General features: G+C 47.1%; 1 protein-coding gene across 2 annotated transcripts in view; it reads right to left on the bottom strand.

Annotated features, from left to right (window-relative positions):
* Positions 1-7,178: 7,178 nt before the first annotated feature.
* RIPK1 (receptor interacting serine/threonine kinase 1) overlaps positions 7,179-14,919 on the bottom strand; it is a 49,310-nt gene continuing 41,569 nt past the window's right edge. For both annotated transcript variants that reach the window (XM_058285176.1, XM_058285177.2), the window contains 2 exons: positions 10,726-10,875; positions 7,179-9,176 (listed from right to left, as the gene is read on the bottom strand). In XM_058285176.1, coding sequence (XP_058141159.1) covers positions 8,890-9,176; positions 10,726-10,875 — 437 coding nt within the window. In that variant the 3' untranslated portion in view covers positions 7,179-8,889. The remainder of the gene's footprint in view (positions 9,177-10,725; positions 10,876-14,919) is intronic.

Raw genomic sequence — 14,919 nt, 5'->3', positions numbered from 1 at the left:
GGTGCGAGGCCTTAACGCGCGCGCCCGCGCCTCCCCAGGCCCGGCGGAAGCGCCTGGCTGTGCGGGGCTTTCGCCCAGACCGCAGCCCTGGCCCCGCGCCGCCGCCGGGCTGGCTCTCTCGGTGTCATCTAGGGCCCCACCCCGGCCCGCACCTGTACCCACCGGTTCGCACCTGTATCCAGGTGCAGGCTGGACCAGGGCGTCCAGGTAAATGATGGCCCAAGGTAGTGCATTTGCTTTGAGGGAGCATGCATTTTAGCGCACACACGGTATGTTCCTATACACTTCTCTCTCCCCGCTTTTATGAAGTTCTCTTTACAAATTATACATTTTTACATTACGAGGCCAAAATCATTGACTTATCGTTACTTTATGCATTTGCCTTTTCAGAGCCTGTAGGACAGGGCTTCTTAACAAGGGGTCCCGTGAGCTTGAATTGAAACTCGAAAAAACATTTAATTCTTGCCCGGACTTGTTGGTGCGGGTGTGATATATTTATTGAATGACACACAGTATAGTGGTAGTGTGGACTTAGTAAGGGGTCTGTGGTTTTCACCTGACTGGCAAAGGGGTCCGTGGAACAAAAAGGGTTAAGTTAAAAAAAAAAAAGTGGAGTTCAATAGCGCTGGCATTTATATTGATCATGTCATTACTGTCCCTGTACGATCTCCTTCTATGGTCTAGTATCCTTTTAACCTGAAGAACTCTGTTTAGCTTTCTTGTAGGGCCAGTCCAATGGTGATGTATTCACCTTTTATTTCTCTGAGAATGCCTTAAACCGTCATTATTGAAAGACAGTTTTGCCAGCTGTAAAATTCTTGATTGGCTTTTTGTTTGTTAGAGCACTTTGAATGTGCTATCCCACTGCCTTCTTGCCTTCCTGGGTTCTGATGAGAAATTGGCACTTAATCTGAGACATGCGTCTTTCATTAAATTTGGGACGTTTTCAGCCATTATTTCTTCAGTTATTCTTTCTGCCCTTTTTTCCCTCCTTCTGGGACTCCCACAATGTGTCTATTTGAATGCTTGATGGTATCCCACAGTTTCCTCAGTCTTCTGTTTGCTTTTCTTCTTTTTGTTGTTGTTTTCTTCTGCTCATCAGACTGAATGGTTTTGATTATCTTATCTTCAAGTTCACTGTTTCTTCTGCCTGCTGTTATCGGCTGTTGAACCCATTGGAGGGAAATTTTAATTTCTGTTACAGTGTCTTCAGTTCTGTTTGGTTCCTTTTCAAGCTTTCCATCTCTTTACTGATATTCTCTTTGTGTTCATCTTCTGTTGCCCAGATTTCCTTTAGTTCTTTGAGCATATTTAGGACTATTTTTCAAGTCTTTGTCTGGTATGTCCCAAGTCTGGTGCTCATTGATGGTTTCTAATGCTTTATCCTGCTCCTTTCCACCGGCCATCATTTCCTGTTTCTCTGTATGTTTTGTAATCTTTCGTTGCAACCTGGACCTTTTGATATTTTATTTTAATATCTGGAATTTAGACGTGGGAGCCATCTGTTTCTTAAGCTTATCTCCAGCTACTGTTAGGACAGGTTTCCTTGAATGCCAGGAGCTTACAAAAATAAAGATGACTCATTTCCCAGGCTTTGCTGATCGGCCTGTGCAAGTGTTCTCCTTAGAGCTTTCTCAAAGAGTTTAGAAAACAGCGCTAGCAAAGCACAGGGACTGCCCTCTTTTCTTCTCCTGGGCCTGTGCAGGTGGCCCCTCGACACAGATCCCCAGGAAACTGCACTGCCAGTTGCCACACTGTATGTCTCACAGCCAGCAATCCTCTGGCCCAGGCAGCTGTACATTTGATTTTCCTACATTTTCAATTTGCCTTCCTCTTCTTTTGGCACTTGCCCTGTTACTGCAACCCTTTAACTGTTTTCTGGAGCTTTGAGACAGATGTTTCTGCCAATTCTTGCTGGTTGTTCAAAGTTTCCGTGGGGCGATGGAGCCCTGGAAAGTTTCACACTTGCCATCGTGGTCAGTTAGCCGGGGTGATGCAATTTACAAACAATTTTTCTTGAGATTATGTAATTCAAACTTTATAAAGGTTGTGAGCATCTGCAATTTAAGGCTCAGTGGAGAAAAAACCAGCCCTGTCATTCTGGCTACCATTCTGCCTTAACAGGAAATAAATGGCAGATTCATCACTACTGTTGGAAACTCCACTTGATTTGACAACAGCTTCCTTGCATATCACAGTATTTCTCCTCCAAGAGAATCTTCTAGTATAGGAGTCCTGCATCCACAGTGCTTTTAAGTGTTCAGACATGGAAAGTTCTATTGCTTGCCCTGTCCTCGGGCCCATTGGGGTTTCTTGAGTTGTAAAGGTAGATCCGGTCTGTGATGGTTAGGCTATTGGGTCAACTCAGCCAGGTAATGGTGTCCAGTCGTTTGGTCAAGCAACCACTGGGCTAACTGTAATACAAGGGCATTTATGGACTTTAGTCACTATTGACTTTACTGCAGTGGTAAATCATACATAGCTGATTACAGTTACATCAGTCAGGGAGATTGCCATCAGCAATGAGTGACACTTAACCCAATCAGTTGAATCCCTTAAAAGGGGAAGTGATTCCAGCATGGAGAATATCCCAGCTCATCTTTGGACAGCCAGCGTCTCCTGGAACACGTCAAGAATCTTCACTGGACTTTCATTGCAGCCCCTGGTTGCAGCCTGCCTGCAGAATCTGGATTTGTACATTCCCATGGCTGCTTGAGACTCTGATAAATCTCTTACTATCGACAGATATCCCTTGCTGATTCTGTTTCCCTAGAGAACCCTGACTAATACACGGCCTAAATATGGAATATACAAAAATGTTTATATTCTACTTTTAATGTAAATCTACCACATCAATTTCTTGCACAGAAGGAAGAAGAAATGTATGTCAGCTGAACGACTTTCAGAAATCTTTGGTGAGGGTCAACATTTTTTCTCTGTAAGAGAAGTTTACAGAACAAGCATACACAAACATTTCCTTATTTCTTTTTCTTATATATATTTTTCGCCATTCAATACCAATTTCTGGTATTTTGTATCAGCACCCCTTTGACTAATATAGAATTTGGTACCGAGGAGTGGGGAGGTTCTTTTGCAATTACTAAAATGTTGGAATGGTTTTATAAGTGGGTAAGGGGTATTTTTTGGAGGAATTGTGAGATGCTTGATGGAAAAGGCCTAGATCACTTTGAAAAGACTGTTGATAGCAATATGGATGCTAAAGAGACTTTTTATGATGCCTTAGAAGTAAATGATGAAACTGTTATTGGAAACTGAAGGAAAGGCCATCTGTGTTTTAAAGTTGCAGAGAACTTAGCAAGATTATCTCCTGGTGTTTTATGGGAGACAGAATTTGAAAATGGCAAGCCTGGGCATTTAGCTGAAGAAACTTCCAAAGTAAACCCAGAGAATGCGGCTTGGCTTCTGCTTGCAGCTTAAGCAAAATGCTAGATGAGAGAGATATGCTGAGGACTGAACTGTCAGGTACAAAGAAACTTATTCTGGAAATTCCAAGCCTCTGGAAATCAAGCTCCCAGAAGAAAGTGCCCCATTGGAGGACTTAATTAAACTTGGAACTTGTAAATCAGGGTTGAAGATGTAGTTGTCTTAGAAAGACTTGTCTGATGACTTGGACCCCTGCTTTTTGCAGGCTAAACCAAGAAGTTTTTGAGAGAGCTGTATGAACAAACGCACTGTCAGCTTGGACTAAAGGGAAATAGAAAAGAGCTATTGAAGGAGGAAAACCATGGAAACTGACATGTGGAATTAAGACTTCACCTTAGGCCAAGAGAGGAACCCCACCCATGTGTACAGAGAGGGTCAGTTTGCCCCAGCAGTTGAAGAGGGTGGATGCTCCTGCCCAATGTTCTGGGAGAGTTTTGCTGCCCCAGGGTACAGAGAGGGTGGAGCACATTTCCCAAGATTAGGGCGGTTAAGGTCAGCACCCCACAGGTCTGAGAGGAGTGGACCTGTCCCCCATGAATTAAGGAAGGCCAGGTGGTCACTCATTGCTCTGAGAGGCTTGAGCCTGTATGCCAAAGGTTAGGGGGAATGTTGTCTTCACATCACTGTACTAGGGAGGTTAAGACTCTAACCCAAATATTGCGTAAGGTGTGGCAATCACCCCAACACTCTTGGAGGGTGAGGTCTGGAGCTTGGTTGATACCCAGATGCTTGATGAGGGTGGAACCAAGAAAATGGCCATTGGGCAAGACTGTGGACAGGGTGGATCCCCATATGGCCCCAAGGAGAAGCCATCATCTTAAGAATGATGCTCAGACAGAAATCAAATGGAGGATGCCCTGCAAGTTTACTAACTGTAGAGGACCCATAACTCATGTTTCCCTCCCAATTTCTCCTTATGGTAATGAAAATGTTTATCCTTTGTCTGTCCACTTGTGTTTTGGTAACAGATAAATTGTTTTGTAAGTTTCAGAGGTCTATAGCAGACAGGACTTTGCCCCAAGACAAACTGTATTTCTTTAAATTGTGATATGATTCAGTACTTGCATTGTTACTGATTTAAGGTTTTCTTGAATATTGTAATGTCTTTTTGAAATTCAGAGGGTGGAATATAGCAATTTGATATAGTTATGAATTCCAAAAATAGATATTGTATTATGTTTGTAATCTGGTCTGTACCTGGGCTTGATTAAGTTATGATTAGGGCTTTGATTGGGCCACATCATTAGGGCATTGAGTCCCTGCCCCTTGCTGGGTGGGGACTCACAGATAAAAGGCATGGCAAAGGACAGAGTTGAGGGCTTTTGATGTTGGAGTTTTGATGTTGGAATTTGATGCTGAAGCCTTAAGCTGCAGCCTCGGGAAGTAAGCTCACAGAAGAAAGAGAAGCAAGCCCCAGGAGGAGAGGAAACTTGAACCCAGAGAGAAGCAAGACCCTAGAATGAGGAACCCAGGAAGCCTGAACGCTCGCAGATGTTGGCAGCCATCTGCTCCAACACATGAAAATAGACTTTGGTGAGGGAAGTAACTTATGCTTTATGGCCTGGTATCTGTAAGCTCCTACCCCAAATAAATACCCTTTATAAAAACCAACCATTTCTGATATTTTGCATCAGCATCTCTTTGGCTAATACAACCATTTTATTTTTTAAAAGATACATATATCACACAAAATATTTTCTTATTTCTTACCTGAACAATCATGCACAAACCTTTCCTTACTTCTTACGTGAAATGTTGATCGTGAGTTCTTGTCAGAGATGATGGTTAAAAATAGCTGCCTGCACAACCTCAACACATTACATTATTTGTCTCAGTTTGCTGAAGGCTGCCAATGTGAAATACCAGAAATGGGCTGGTTTTTACAATGGGAATTTATTAGGTTAAATTCTTAGAGCTCTGAGGCTGTGAAAATGACCAAATCACGGCATCAGGTTGGCTGCTGGAGATCTGGGATGCCTGTCACATGGCAAGGCAAAAGGTCTCTGCCTTCTCCAGGCTCACTTTCTCCCTGAGCTCAGCTGTGGGCAGCCCCATTCCTCACTGCTTCAGCTTTGGCTTTTCCGCTGATTCTAGCCTCCCACCTGTCTCTCAGTCTCAGGATTTCTCTTTCTGCAGCTGCAGGTGATCCTGAGTCCTCTCTCACACAGCAGGGTAAAATGGCAGCTTTTCCTCTCCCCTCTCCTCCGTTTATACAGGACTCCAGTAAAGGATTAAGACCCACCCTGGGTCCTGCAATCTAATCAAAGCCCCTTAACTGAAGCGAGCGAAAGGGAAGCGGACTTGGCCCAGTGGTTAGGGCATCTGTCTACCACATGGGAGGTCCGCGGTTCAAACCCTAGGCCTCCTTGACCCGTGTGCAGCTGGCCCAGGCACAGTGCTGATGCGCGCAGAGTGCCGTGCCACGCGGGGGTGTCCCCCGTGTGGAGGAGCCCCATGTGTAAGGAGTGCGCCCTGTAAGGAGAGCTGCCCAGCACGAAAGGAAGTGCAGCCTGCCTAAGAATGGTGCTGCACACACGGAGAGCTCATGCAGCAAGATGACGCAACAAAGAGAGACACAGATCCCTGTGCTGCTGACAACAGAAGCAGACAAAGAAACAAGACACAGCAAACAGACACAGAGAACAGTGAGCTAATCAAAAGTAATCAAATCTAAAGTTCCCTTCACTGAATCTAATCAAAAGGCCCCATCCACAATGGGTTTAAGAACAGGATGTTCTGGGGTCCAGAGAGCTCAAACATGGACACTACTGTTAAACAAAAATGATAGTGCTGTGAGTTTTTAGGTTATTGTTGTCACAATTTATTAAGTACACAGCACTGTTTTTGTGCAATTTGAAAATAGCTACCATTTTTGTGCCAGGCACCTTATAATCATCCTTGTTTCAATCTTTACATCAAATTTATGTACTACTGTCCTCCGCACTTATAGATGAGGAAACTAAGGCTAAGAAAGATGAGGGAACATATCCCAAGTCCCATGGCTAGAGAGTGGTAGAGGGGAATTTAAACCTGAAGGATGTCAGAACCTTGTGTGTGGATTATTACATATTTTGTAATTCACTGTGGTAGCATTTGCCTTTCAATGTTTTGCTTCTAAAATCTTCAACATTTCAATTCCTATTTTTGTTTACACTATTCTTACAGTTAGAATAGCTTTTATGAACACACTTTAAAATGTCCAGTAAAATACCATTTAAAACATTTTGTGAGGAGGAACTCCTTTTTGTATTCCTGATACCCTCTCTTGGCATCATGGAGCCAAAGCAAAGGCTACGATCGCTGCCACAAGTTGGAAAATCTGCCGAGCAAGGCTGTGAGAACTGGAAGTGGATCTTATTTATTACTAATAACCTCAGAGTTTGCATGTCTTTATTTGGAAGCCTGTATCGATCTTGCTCATTTTCTAGTCTGTATTGTCTTGCTTAATTGGTTTCTGCCCAAGAATATTCTGCCCAATTTTTGGTAATGCTTGAGCCTTCTACTGAAGCTCCTCAGTGACAAATTTGGTCCTTTTCAACCTGGTGTTTAGAGAGAGGGGTGAAGGAAAGGTCTCTGAACTGTGCCTGAAACACACAATGCTGAATTCTTGGACGTGAGTTTTCGAGAACCAAAATGAACCTGTCTAGGAGCTTCCCTTTTATCATCAGCTTCCTCTCTTCTGCCAGTTGCAATGGAGTGAAAAGGGAAGAATATACAACAAATGCCAACCGAAGTCACAGAGGCACCAGTGGCACCAGTATTTTATTTATGCAAACATGCACATAATTCCATGGCCCATATCTGAGATACATTTTATTTTTAAAAATCCATGGAAAAAAATACCATTCACTTTTGCTACTTAACATTGATCATTATACCTTTCTGAAGTTTAAAGCATTTAGAAAACCATTAAGACAGAGGTAAGAGGGATACATTTCTTTAAAAAAATATAAGTCCCGGCAAAATCTGGGACTCTTGGTGTTCAATTTTCCTTTTGAACTAAAACTGTGTGGCTGCTAAGCAGTGAGACAGGGTCCCGTGTGGACTGGGAAAATGAGTGTTATTCCTGTACAGCAGTGGTTATCACCTGGGGCCAATTTTCCCCTTTCAGGGACCTTTGGCAAAGTCTACTTTCTGGTCTTGGTCACAGTGGGTGGAGGGAGGAGAGGTGTGCTACTGCCACCTAGTGGGTGGAGGCCAGAGGTGCTTCTAAATGTCCTATGATACACAGGACACTTCCCCTCCTCGGAAGAATTATCCTGCCTGAAATGTCAACTGTGCTGAGGTTGAGAAGTCCTGCTTTACAGTCACACGTCAGGGGTGTGCTTAAATGTCTTCCTAGGGCTGGCGGGGAGTCAGAATCAGAAGTGCTAACAACACGGAGCCCTCCTCCACCCAGAAGGGCTCAACACGGCGGCAAACCTGCTCATTTAGCAAAGTGCCAGCAGAGATGCTTGGATGGCTCAGGTGGCTTCACTCTTCTAGACTTCACGTGAGCAGGCTGAGTGCTAGAGCCCCAATTCCCAGACTCTTTTTTTCCCAAATCAGGAAAAAAATCAAAATATTTCTATAGGACACTAGGGTAAACTGAGGAAGCTGCTCAACAGTGATCAGCCCTGAGGCTCTGTTCCTCCCCAAGAGTGATGAGCTCAACATTCTCATCCCCTCTTCAGGGCAGACAGGTTGAGAAAATGCATAAAGTGTCAGCATGCTAGAGAAGGACTTTAAAAATAAGTAATCAGGAGTTCTGGTAGCTGTCTAAATTAGTAGCAATTCCCCGCAATAACTGCCTGCGAAATTCTGATGCACCCCTCACCCCTTGCCTCTATTTCTTTTTCCTCCTTAGTATTCCTAGGATCCCTTCAGTTAGTTTGTGGAGTAGAGATCTGCATGTAGTAGTTCTTAAAACTGGCACTACATTTGATACTGAAGTTAACAGACACTATTTGTGGAATGAACTGTGGTTACAATTAAAAAAACAAAAAACAAAAAACTGCTTGGAGAAAACTTAGTTTTCCAAACTTTAGCCGCTATAGGAGCTTATACGGAGAAGGGAACACAAAATAAAACAAGCCGATTTACTTTGTGCTCTCTGAATCTTTTTTCTCTCGCTCAAACGAAACCCAAGAAGCCGAGTGAATAACTGGAATAAATGTCACGCAGGAAGATAATCTTCCCCAGGTATCTTCTCTCCATTCCAAAACCTCTTTCTTGATTGATCCTGAGGCGCTGAAAGGTCTTCTTGCGTGGACTTCCCTGCAGGTGGCATGTCCCCCCTATTTCCCAGCTCTGAAACACAGGAAATGGTTTTTATGCAGAGAGCCAACACCCTGCAGCGAGGCAAGAATCCTGGACTCTCGGAGGCAGCACACTTTCCGGGGGTGGGGGGGGTGACTCACTAAGTGAGGCGTTGACTTCGGGCTGCCCAAGCCCTTCCAGGCAGGGCTAGTTCTGGCTGAGGAACACCAGAATGTTCAGGAGGTCTATTCGGGAGCACTGGTAGAGTGCACGGGCCAGCCTTCCCACTGTCGCCCCTTTAGTGCCTTCCCGCATCAGCCACTTTTGGAGCATCTGGTAAACCTTCTCTTTTAGCCCATACCGTTCATAGTCATGGTCAATTTCATCAATCTGAGTTTCGGTGAAGCCCAGTTTACGGGCGCAGTTTTTCCAGTGCTTTCCCAAATTTTCCCTGACTGGCTCCAGGTGTTTATCACTCAGACTGGTGGTATTATCTGCCAAAGGGAAAAGAGAAGACCGCATCAAGATACGCCCATGCCAAACTTCCTGAGTGGCCGAAACACCTAAGTGAAGCCAGGCGACAGCGAAGAGGAGAACTTCTTAGTTAAAACAGTGGTTTAGCTCATGGGATTTGATACTCTTCACACCTGCTTGCCCATCTGGACCCTTTCTGTGCATTAAAATAGGGTACCCCTTCCTCCCAGCAGATGCACCCCTGAGCCACAGCTGATGGCCGTGGGAACAAAACCCCTACTTGGCAACTAGGCTGGGTGTTCCATGCCATCTTAGCCAGTGGCCCCACCTAGATTCAACCCTTCTGGATGTAAAGGGAAAAAAACACAATTTTTGTTCCTTTTGAGCATTTCCACTTACATCTGGCCAGAGTCAAGGCCACCAGCTCCTGAAGCCCCCTCACTCAACGGTTCACTGTCCCCTTACATCATCAAGGACGATGAACCATCGAGGGTAAACTTTTTCAATCACGATGTCTTCCCTTGTCTTCCAAAAGGAGGAGGTACCCAGAGTCTTCAAAGTCTGTTTTTGGAGCCACCCCCCACCCCTCAACTTCTCTCTCTTCCTCTTCTGGGCATAACCTCCCTTTTTCTACCAGCCCCTTCCCTTTAGCCCTTCCTTTAAAAAATTAGTAAAAAGGAACAAATGAAAGTATAACACAAACCAACCATATTCCATGATGGTACCTCAGGAAGCTGATTAGAAGGGAAAAGACATCTCATTTTCCCCCTCAACTCTCATTCCTCCCTCAGTCCAGTGCAGTGGGGTTTTGTCCCCACCACCATCAGTGGTCCGAGAACCTCTCGAGGGATTTGCCAAGCTTTGTTCACACCTCTCTAGTAGAGAGACCCTGGGTTTCATCAGATTCTCAACAGTGCCCTTGCTTCCCCAAAAGTCAGAGACCCCCGCTCTAGGTATTTTAAAGGCTAGGTATTTCAAATGGGCTTGATTAAGGGCTGGCAAACCACGGCCCGGGGAACAAACTGGGCCTACTGCCTGTTTCTGTAAGTCAAGTTTTATTGGAACAGTCACACCCAACCTTTTACATATCGTCTTTGGCTACCTGAGCGCTACAATGCCAGCATTTGGTCATTGCAGCACAGACCTTAGGTCCACAAAGCCTGAGATATTTGTCCGACCCTTTATATCAAATGTTGGCCAATTCCCAGGATGGTTAGGAAGCTGGGTTCTTACGGCAGCTGCTTCTCCAGGTCTGAATAGTAATATTGATGAGGAGGAAGAGAACGTAACACTTTCAAAGCTCTTACTACATGTGCCAGGCAGTATTCTAAGTTCTTTACACAGACTTGGACTCATTTACTTTTCAGAAGCAATCTAGGAATTAGATGATTATCCCCATAGGATAAGTAAGGAACTTACGAAGGGATTAAATGGGAATTACAGAGATTACAGAGGAAACGTGGGTCAATGTTAAGGGAGGATGTTCTCATCAGAGGAATTTTAGGATTCCACTGTGTCCCCTTCTAACAAGGGAGATGTGCAAGATGGCGCCCTTGCAGGGCATCTTACCAAAGATGTCTTGATACTTTGAGGCTGGCTCTTCCTTGAAGTTGGTGTACATGCTGTCTGGGAGAGAGTTACCGAGTCCCATCTCCATGTGGTTGCAGTATCCAATCTGAACACCTGTGCTGTGGCATATGGTGAATCTGCTGGACTCGTCTAAAGAAAGAGAAACACATGACATCAGGAGAAGGAAAACCCACAGCAAAGGGTCAGGGCTTTCCTCCAAACGTTTCCATTACATGATTTATCCTCTGCCACCTTTTGACATTTTCTCCTGTAAATCGTGCCTGCCACCAAGTCAGAAAAGGAGGAACCCAAGGTCCAGCCACATCTCCCATCGCCGCCCCCCAGCCTCTGAGAAGGGTAGAACGAAACCTCTCGGGTCTGGCTCTTTGATCCTCCTCGCACAGTCCCCTCCCTCTCTCCAGCCGAGATAACTCCACACATACCAGGTGTGCCCTGATCCGCTCGTACGCTGACCCCGCTTTCGGTCAAGCTGTCCTCTCCCCCTGAACTGCCACGCTCCCGGATCTATCCCAGAGTTCCTGCAAGGTCCCGGCTCGGGCTGCACCGCCTTCGACCCACCTCCCCTGCTGCCCTAGACAAAGCGCTGGATCTGGCCGTTTCTATTCCCATCGCTAAAGAACATTTAGCAGGTCTTTGCATGCGAGAGAAGGCAGGAGAAAGCTCTGAGGACTGTAAATGAAATTTAGCTCCAGGCACCTCAGTCTGCACCTCTGGCCCTAAAATCGGCAGGGCAGCTGGGTCAGACACTACGCAGATTGAGGGGCCTCTTCTCAGGGGAAGCTCTGGAAACTATGGACCCCACCAAAAAAAGGAGAAGAAATGGGTGGCGTGCACACACAAGCACATGCCTGTGCTCTTACGTGGTTCGTGAGAACACTGAAACCGGGGTCCTTGAGCCCCATAAAGAACTCCTGGGCCACCCAGCTCCAACGTGTTTGTTTTCCTGAGGATGGCAATGATGGTGGTGATACCTGCTGCCACTCACAGGGCTCTTACTCCAAAGGTTTCAAGCACAGGGCTACTGGGCTTACTTGCCTTATCCCATTGAACCCTCTCAGCCCAACATTTCCTGGCTTAAAAGGAACACCTCGAGACGCAGGGCTTAAGTGGGACAGAGAACGTCAATCGCACTGAGCAAGGAGTTTACTCTGCCCCTCTCGACACTGTGGGTTTTGCACCAGTGCTTTATCCTGCTTTGCCCAATCAGGCCACTGGAAAACCCAGGGAAGTCGGGAAGAACAGAAACAGATGCGACATGAGAAAATGAGTTTAGTGCCCGCAAGAGAGAAACTTTTGGATCTCATGTTTTTATTTTACGATCAAGGATACGGAATTCTGGAGAGGCCCAACGACTTGCCCCCAGTCACCTAAGTAAGTCTCTCAGAGATTTACTTTTTACTTATTTCTCTCCCCTTCCTCCCCGTTGTCTGCTCTCTGTGTCTCTATGCTGTGTGTTCTTCTGCATCCGCTTGCATTATCCCGCGGCACCGGGAATCTGTGTTTCTTTTTGTTGCGTCATCTTGCTGTGTCAGTTCTCCGTGTGTGCAGCTCCATTCCTGGGCAGGCTGCACTTTCTTTTGCAATGGGTGGCTCTCCTTAGGGGGTGCACTCCTTGCGCGTGGGGCTCCCCTACGCGGGGTCACCCCTGCGTGGCAGGGCACTCCTTGCGCACATCAGCACTGCGCATGGGCCAGCTCCACATGGGTCAGGAGACCCTGGGTTTGACCCCTGGACCCTCCATGTGGTAGACCGAGATCCACGTCCACTGCCCTCAACTAGCTCTTTGACTTTGGCCTGGTAAAGTCAGGAACCTGCAGAAAAATCTGCATCACAAAGGGCAGTTGTGGCCTAAGATAAGAAATAAAAGTATTTGACTTATTTCTTATCTTTAGAAAACAGCAAGCAAAAGAGTCAAAGCAAAGGTCTACCCCTTCCTGAGAGGCTGGATGTAATGGACGGCTGTGCTGCTGAGCTGAGGGTGGACGCTGTCTCCCAGCGAGGAGGACGGGGGACTCAGCACCTGCGGGCAGGTGCCAACTGTCCTCCAAAACGATGTCCTTCGGGAATAAGGAAAGTATGCTCAGTGCTTCTTAGGAATGCAGAAGGAGGCTCTAACTGATAGAAGGCAGTATCATCTGCCTGAATTGCTTTTTGTGTTTTGAAAGTCATTTTAGAACAATTCTGAAATAAGCTGTGATGTGAACGAATTTGCCACATTACTTGTCCTGTTGGGAATAGCAGGGGAGCTGCTGTGCACGTCTACTGAAAGTCTATGTCATGACACTGCTAAATAGGGAAAATGGATATTTTGGCCTTTTTGGAGGCTCTAAAGGATCATTTTTTAGGGGGTAGATCTTATTTTGTGACTAGAACAGGACCTGGCATATATAAGACACTCTGAAATACTTGTTGCATGACTGAACGAATCCCTGAGGGAAACCTTTCCTTCCACTTTTGTTCAGTTATTTACATTGACCTCAGGGCAGTGGCTCCCAAAGTGCGGTCCATGGGGCAGTGCTCCAAAATACAAATTATAGAAACGCATGTTTCCTTAAAAAACTTTTTTTTCTGATTATAGAATTCAATCTCCACCTTAAAGGGAACACACAAGAAGTACAGCTACCCTAAAAGGTTATCCCACTTACGAAAGTTCTAAGCTGCATTTTTTGGGAAGGAGTGGTTTACATGGGAGCTGGAAGTCAAGCCCCCCCACCCAGCTGGAGTCTTGAGCCTCACGACATACGTGTGAGGACATAACGAGAGCTTGGGGATGACCGATTTTTTGGAATAAGTTTCATTTATATTTTCAGTAAATATTTTAAGACTAGTCTCCCCAGTTTGGGAAATACTCATTTATCTAAGTTAAAAAGAAAAAGGGAGGGAAGCGGATGTGGCTCAAGTGATAAGGCCTCCACCCATCATGTGGAAGGCCCTAGGTTCAATCCCTGGGGCCTCCTGGTGAAAAAGAAGAAGAGAAAGCGTGCCTGTGAGGAGAGTCAGTGCCCGCATGGCGAGCCAAGTGCCCGTGCGGTGAGCTGAGTGCTCACATGGTAAGCTGAGTGCCCATGCAACAGGTTGAGTGCCCACAGGGGTGCCTGCACAGCGAGCCGAGTGCCCACGTGATGAGCCAGTGCCCGTGTGGTGAGCCAAGTGCCGCGTGATGAGCCAGTGCCCGTGTGGTGAGCCAAGTGCCCGCATGATGAGCCAAGTGCCCGCGTGATGAGCCAGTGCCCGCGTGATAAGCCAGTGCCCACGTGATGAACCAGTGCCTGTGTGGTGAGCCAGTGCCCGCGTGGTGAGCCAAGTGCCCGTGCAGTGAGCTGAGTGCTCACATGGTAAGCTGAGTGCCCATGCAACAGGTTGAGTGCCCACAGGGGTGCCTGCACAGCGAGCCAAGTGCCCACGTGATGAGCCAGTGCCCGTGTGGTGAGCCAAGTGCCCGCATGATGAGCCAAGTGCCTGCGTGATGAACCAGTGCCCGCGTGGTGAGCCAAGTGCCGTGTGATGAGCCAAGTGCCGTGTGATGAGCCAGTGCCCACGTGATGAACCAGTGCCTGCGTGGTGAGCCAAGTGCCGCGTGATGAGCCAGTGCCCGCATGATGAGCCAGTGCCCGCGTGGTGAGCCAAGTGCCCGCGTGATGAACCAGTGCCCGCGTGATGAACCAGTGCCCGCGTGATGAGCCAGTGCCCACGTGATGAACCAGTGCCTGTGTGGTGAGCCAGTGCCCGCGTGGTGAGCCAGTGCCCACGTGATGAACCAGTGCCCGCGTGGTGAGCCAAGTGCCCGTGCGGTGAGCTGAGTGCTCACATGGTAAGCTGAGTGCCCATGCAACAGGTTGAGTGCCCACAGGGGTGCCTGCACAGCGAGCCGAGTGCCTGCGTGGTGAGCCGAGTGCCCACGTGATGAGCCAGTGCCTGCGTGGTGAGCCGAGTGCCCACGTGATGAGCCAGTGCCTGCGTGGTGAGCCAGTGCCTGCGTGATGAACCAGTGCCTGCGTGGTGAGCCAAGTGCCGCGTGATGAGCCAGTGCCCGCGTGGTGAGCCAAGTGCCCGCGTGATGAACCAGTGCCCGCGTGGTGAGCCAAGTGCCGTGTGATGAGCCAAGTGCCGTGTGATGAGCCAGTGCCCACGTGATGAGCCAGTGCCCGCGTGGTGAGCCAAGTGCTGTGTGAT

This window comes from Dasypus novemcinctus, chromosome 22, assembly GCF_030445035.2.
Source record: "Dasypus novemcinctus isolate mDasNov1 chromosome 22, mDasNov1.1.hap2, whole genome shotgun sequence".
NCBI classification, from domain to species: domain Eukaryota; kingdom Metazoa; phylum Chordata; class Mammalia; order Cingulata; family Dasypodidae; genus Dasypus; species Dasypus novemcinctus.
The sequence above is the reverse complement of the archived record's forward strand: the minus strand, read 5'-3'. Positions and strand labels throughout refer to the sequence as shown.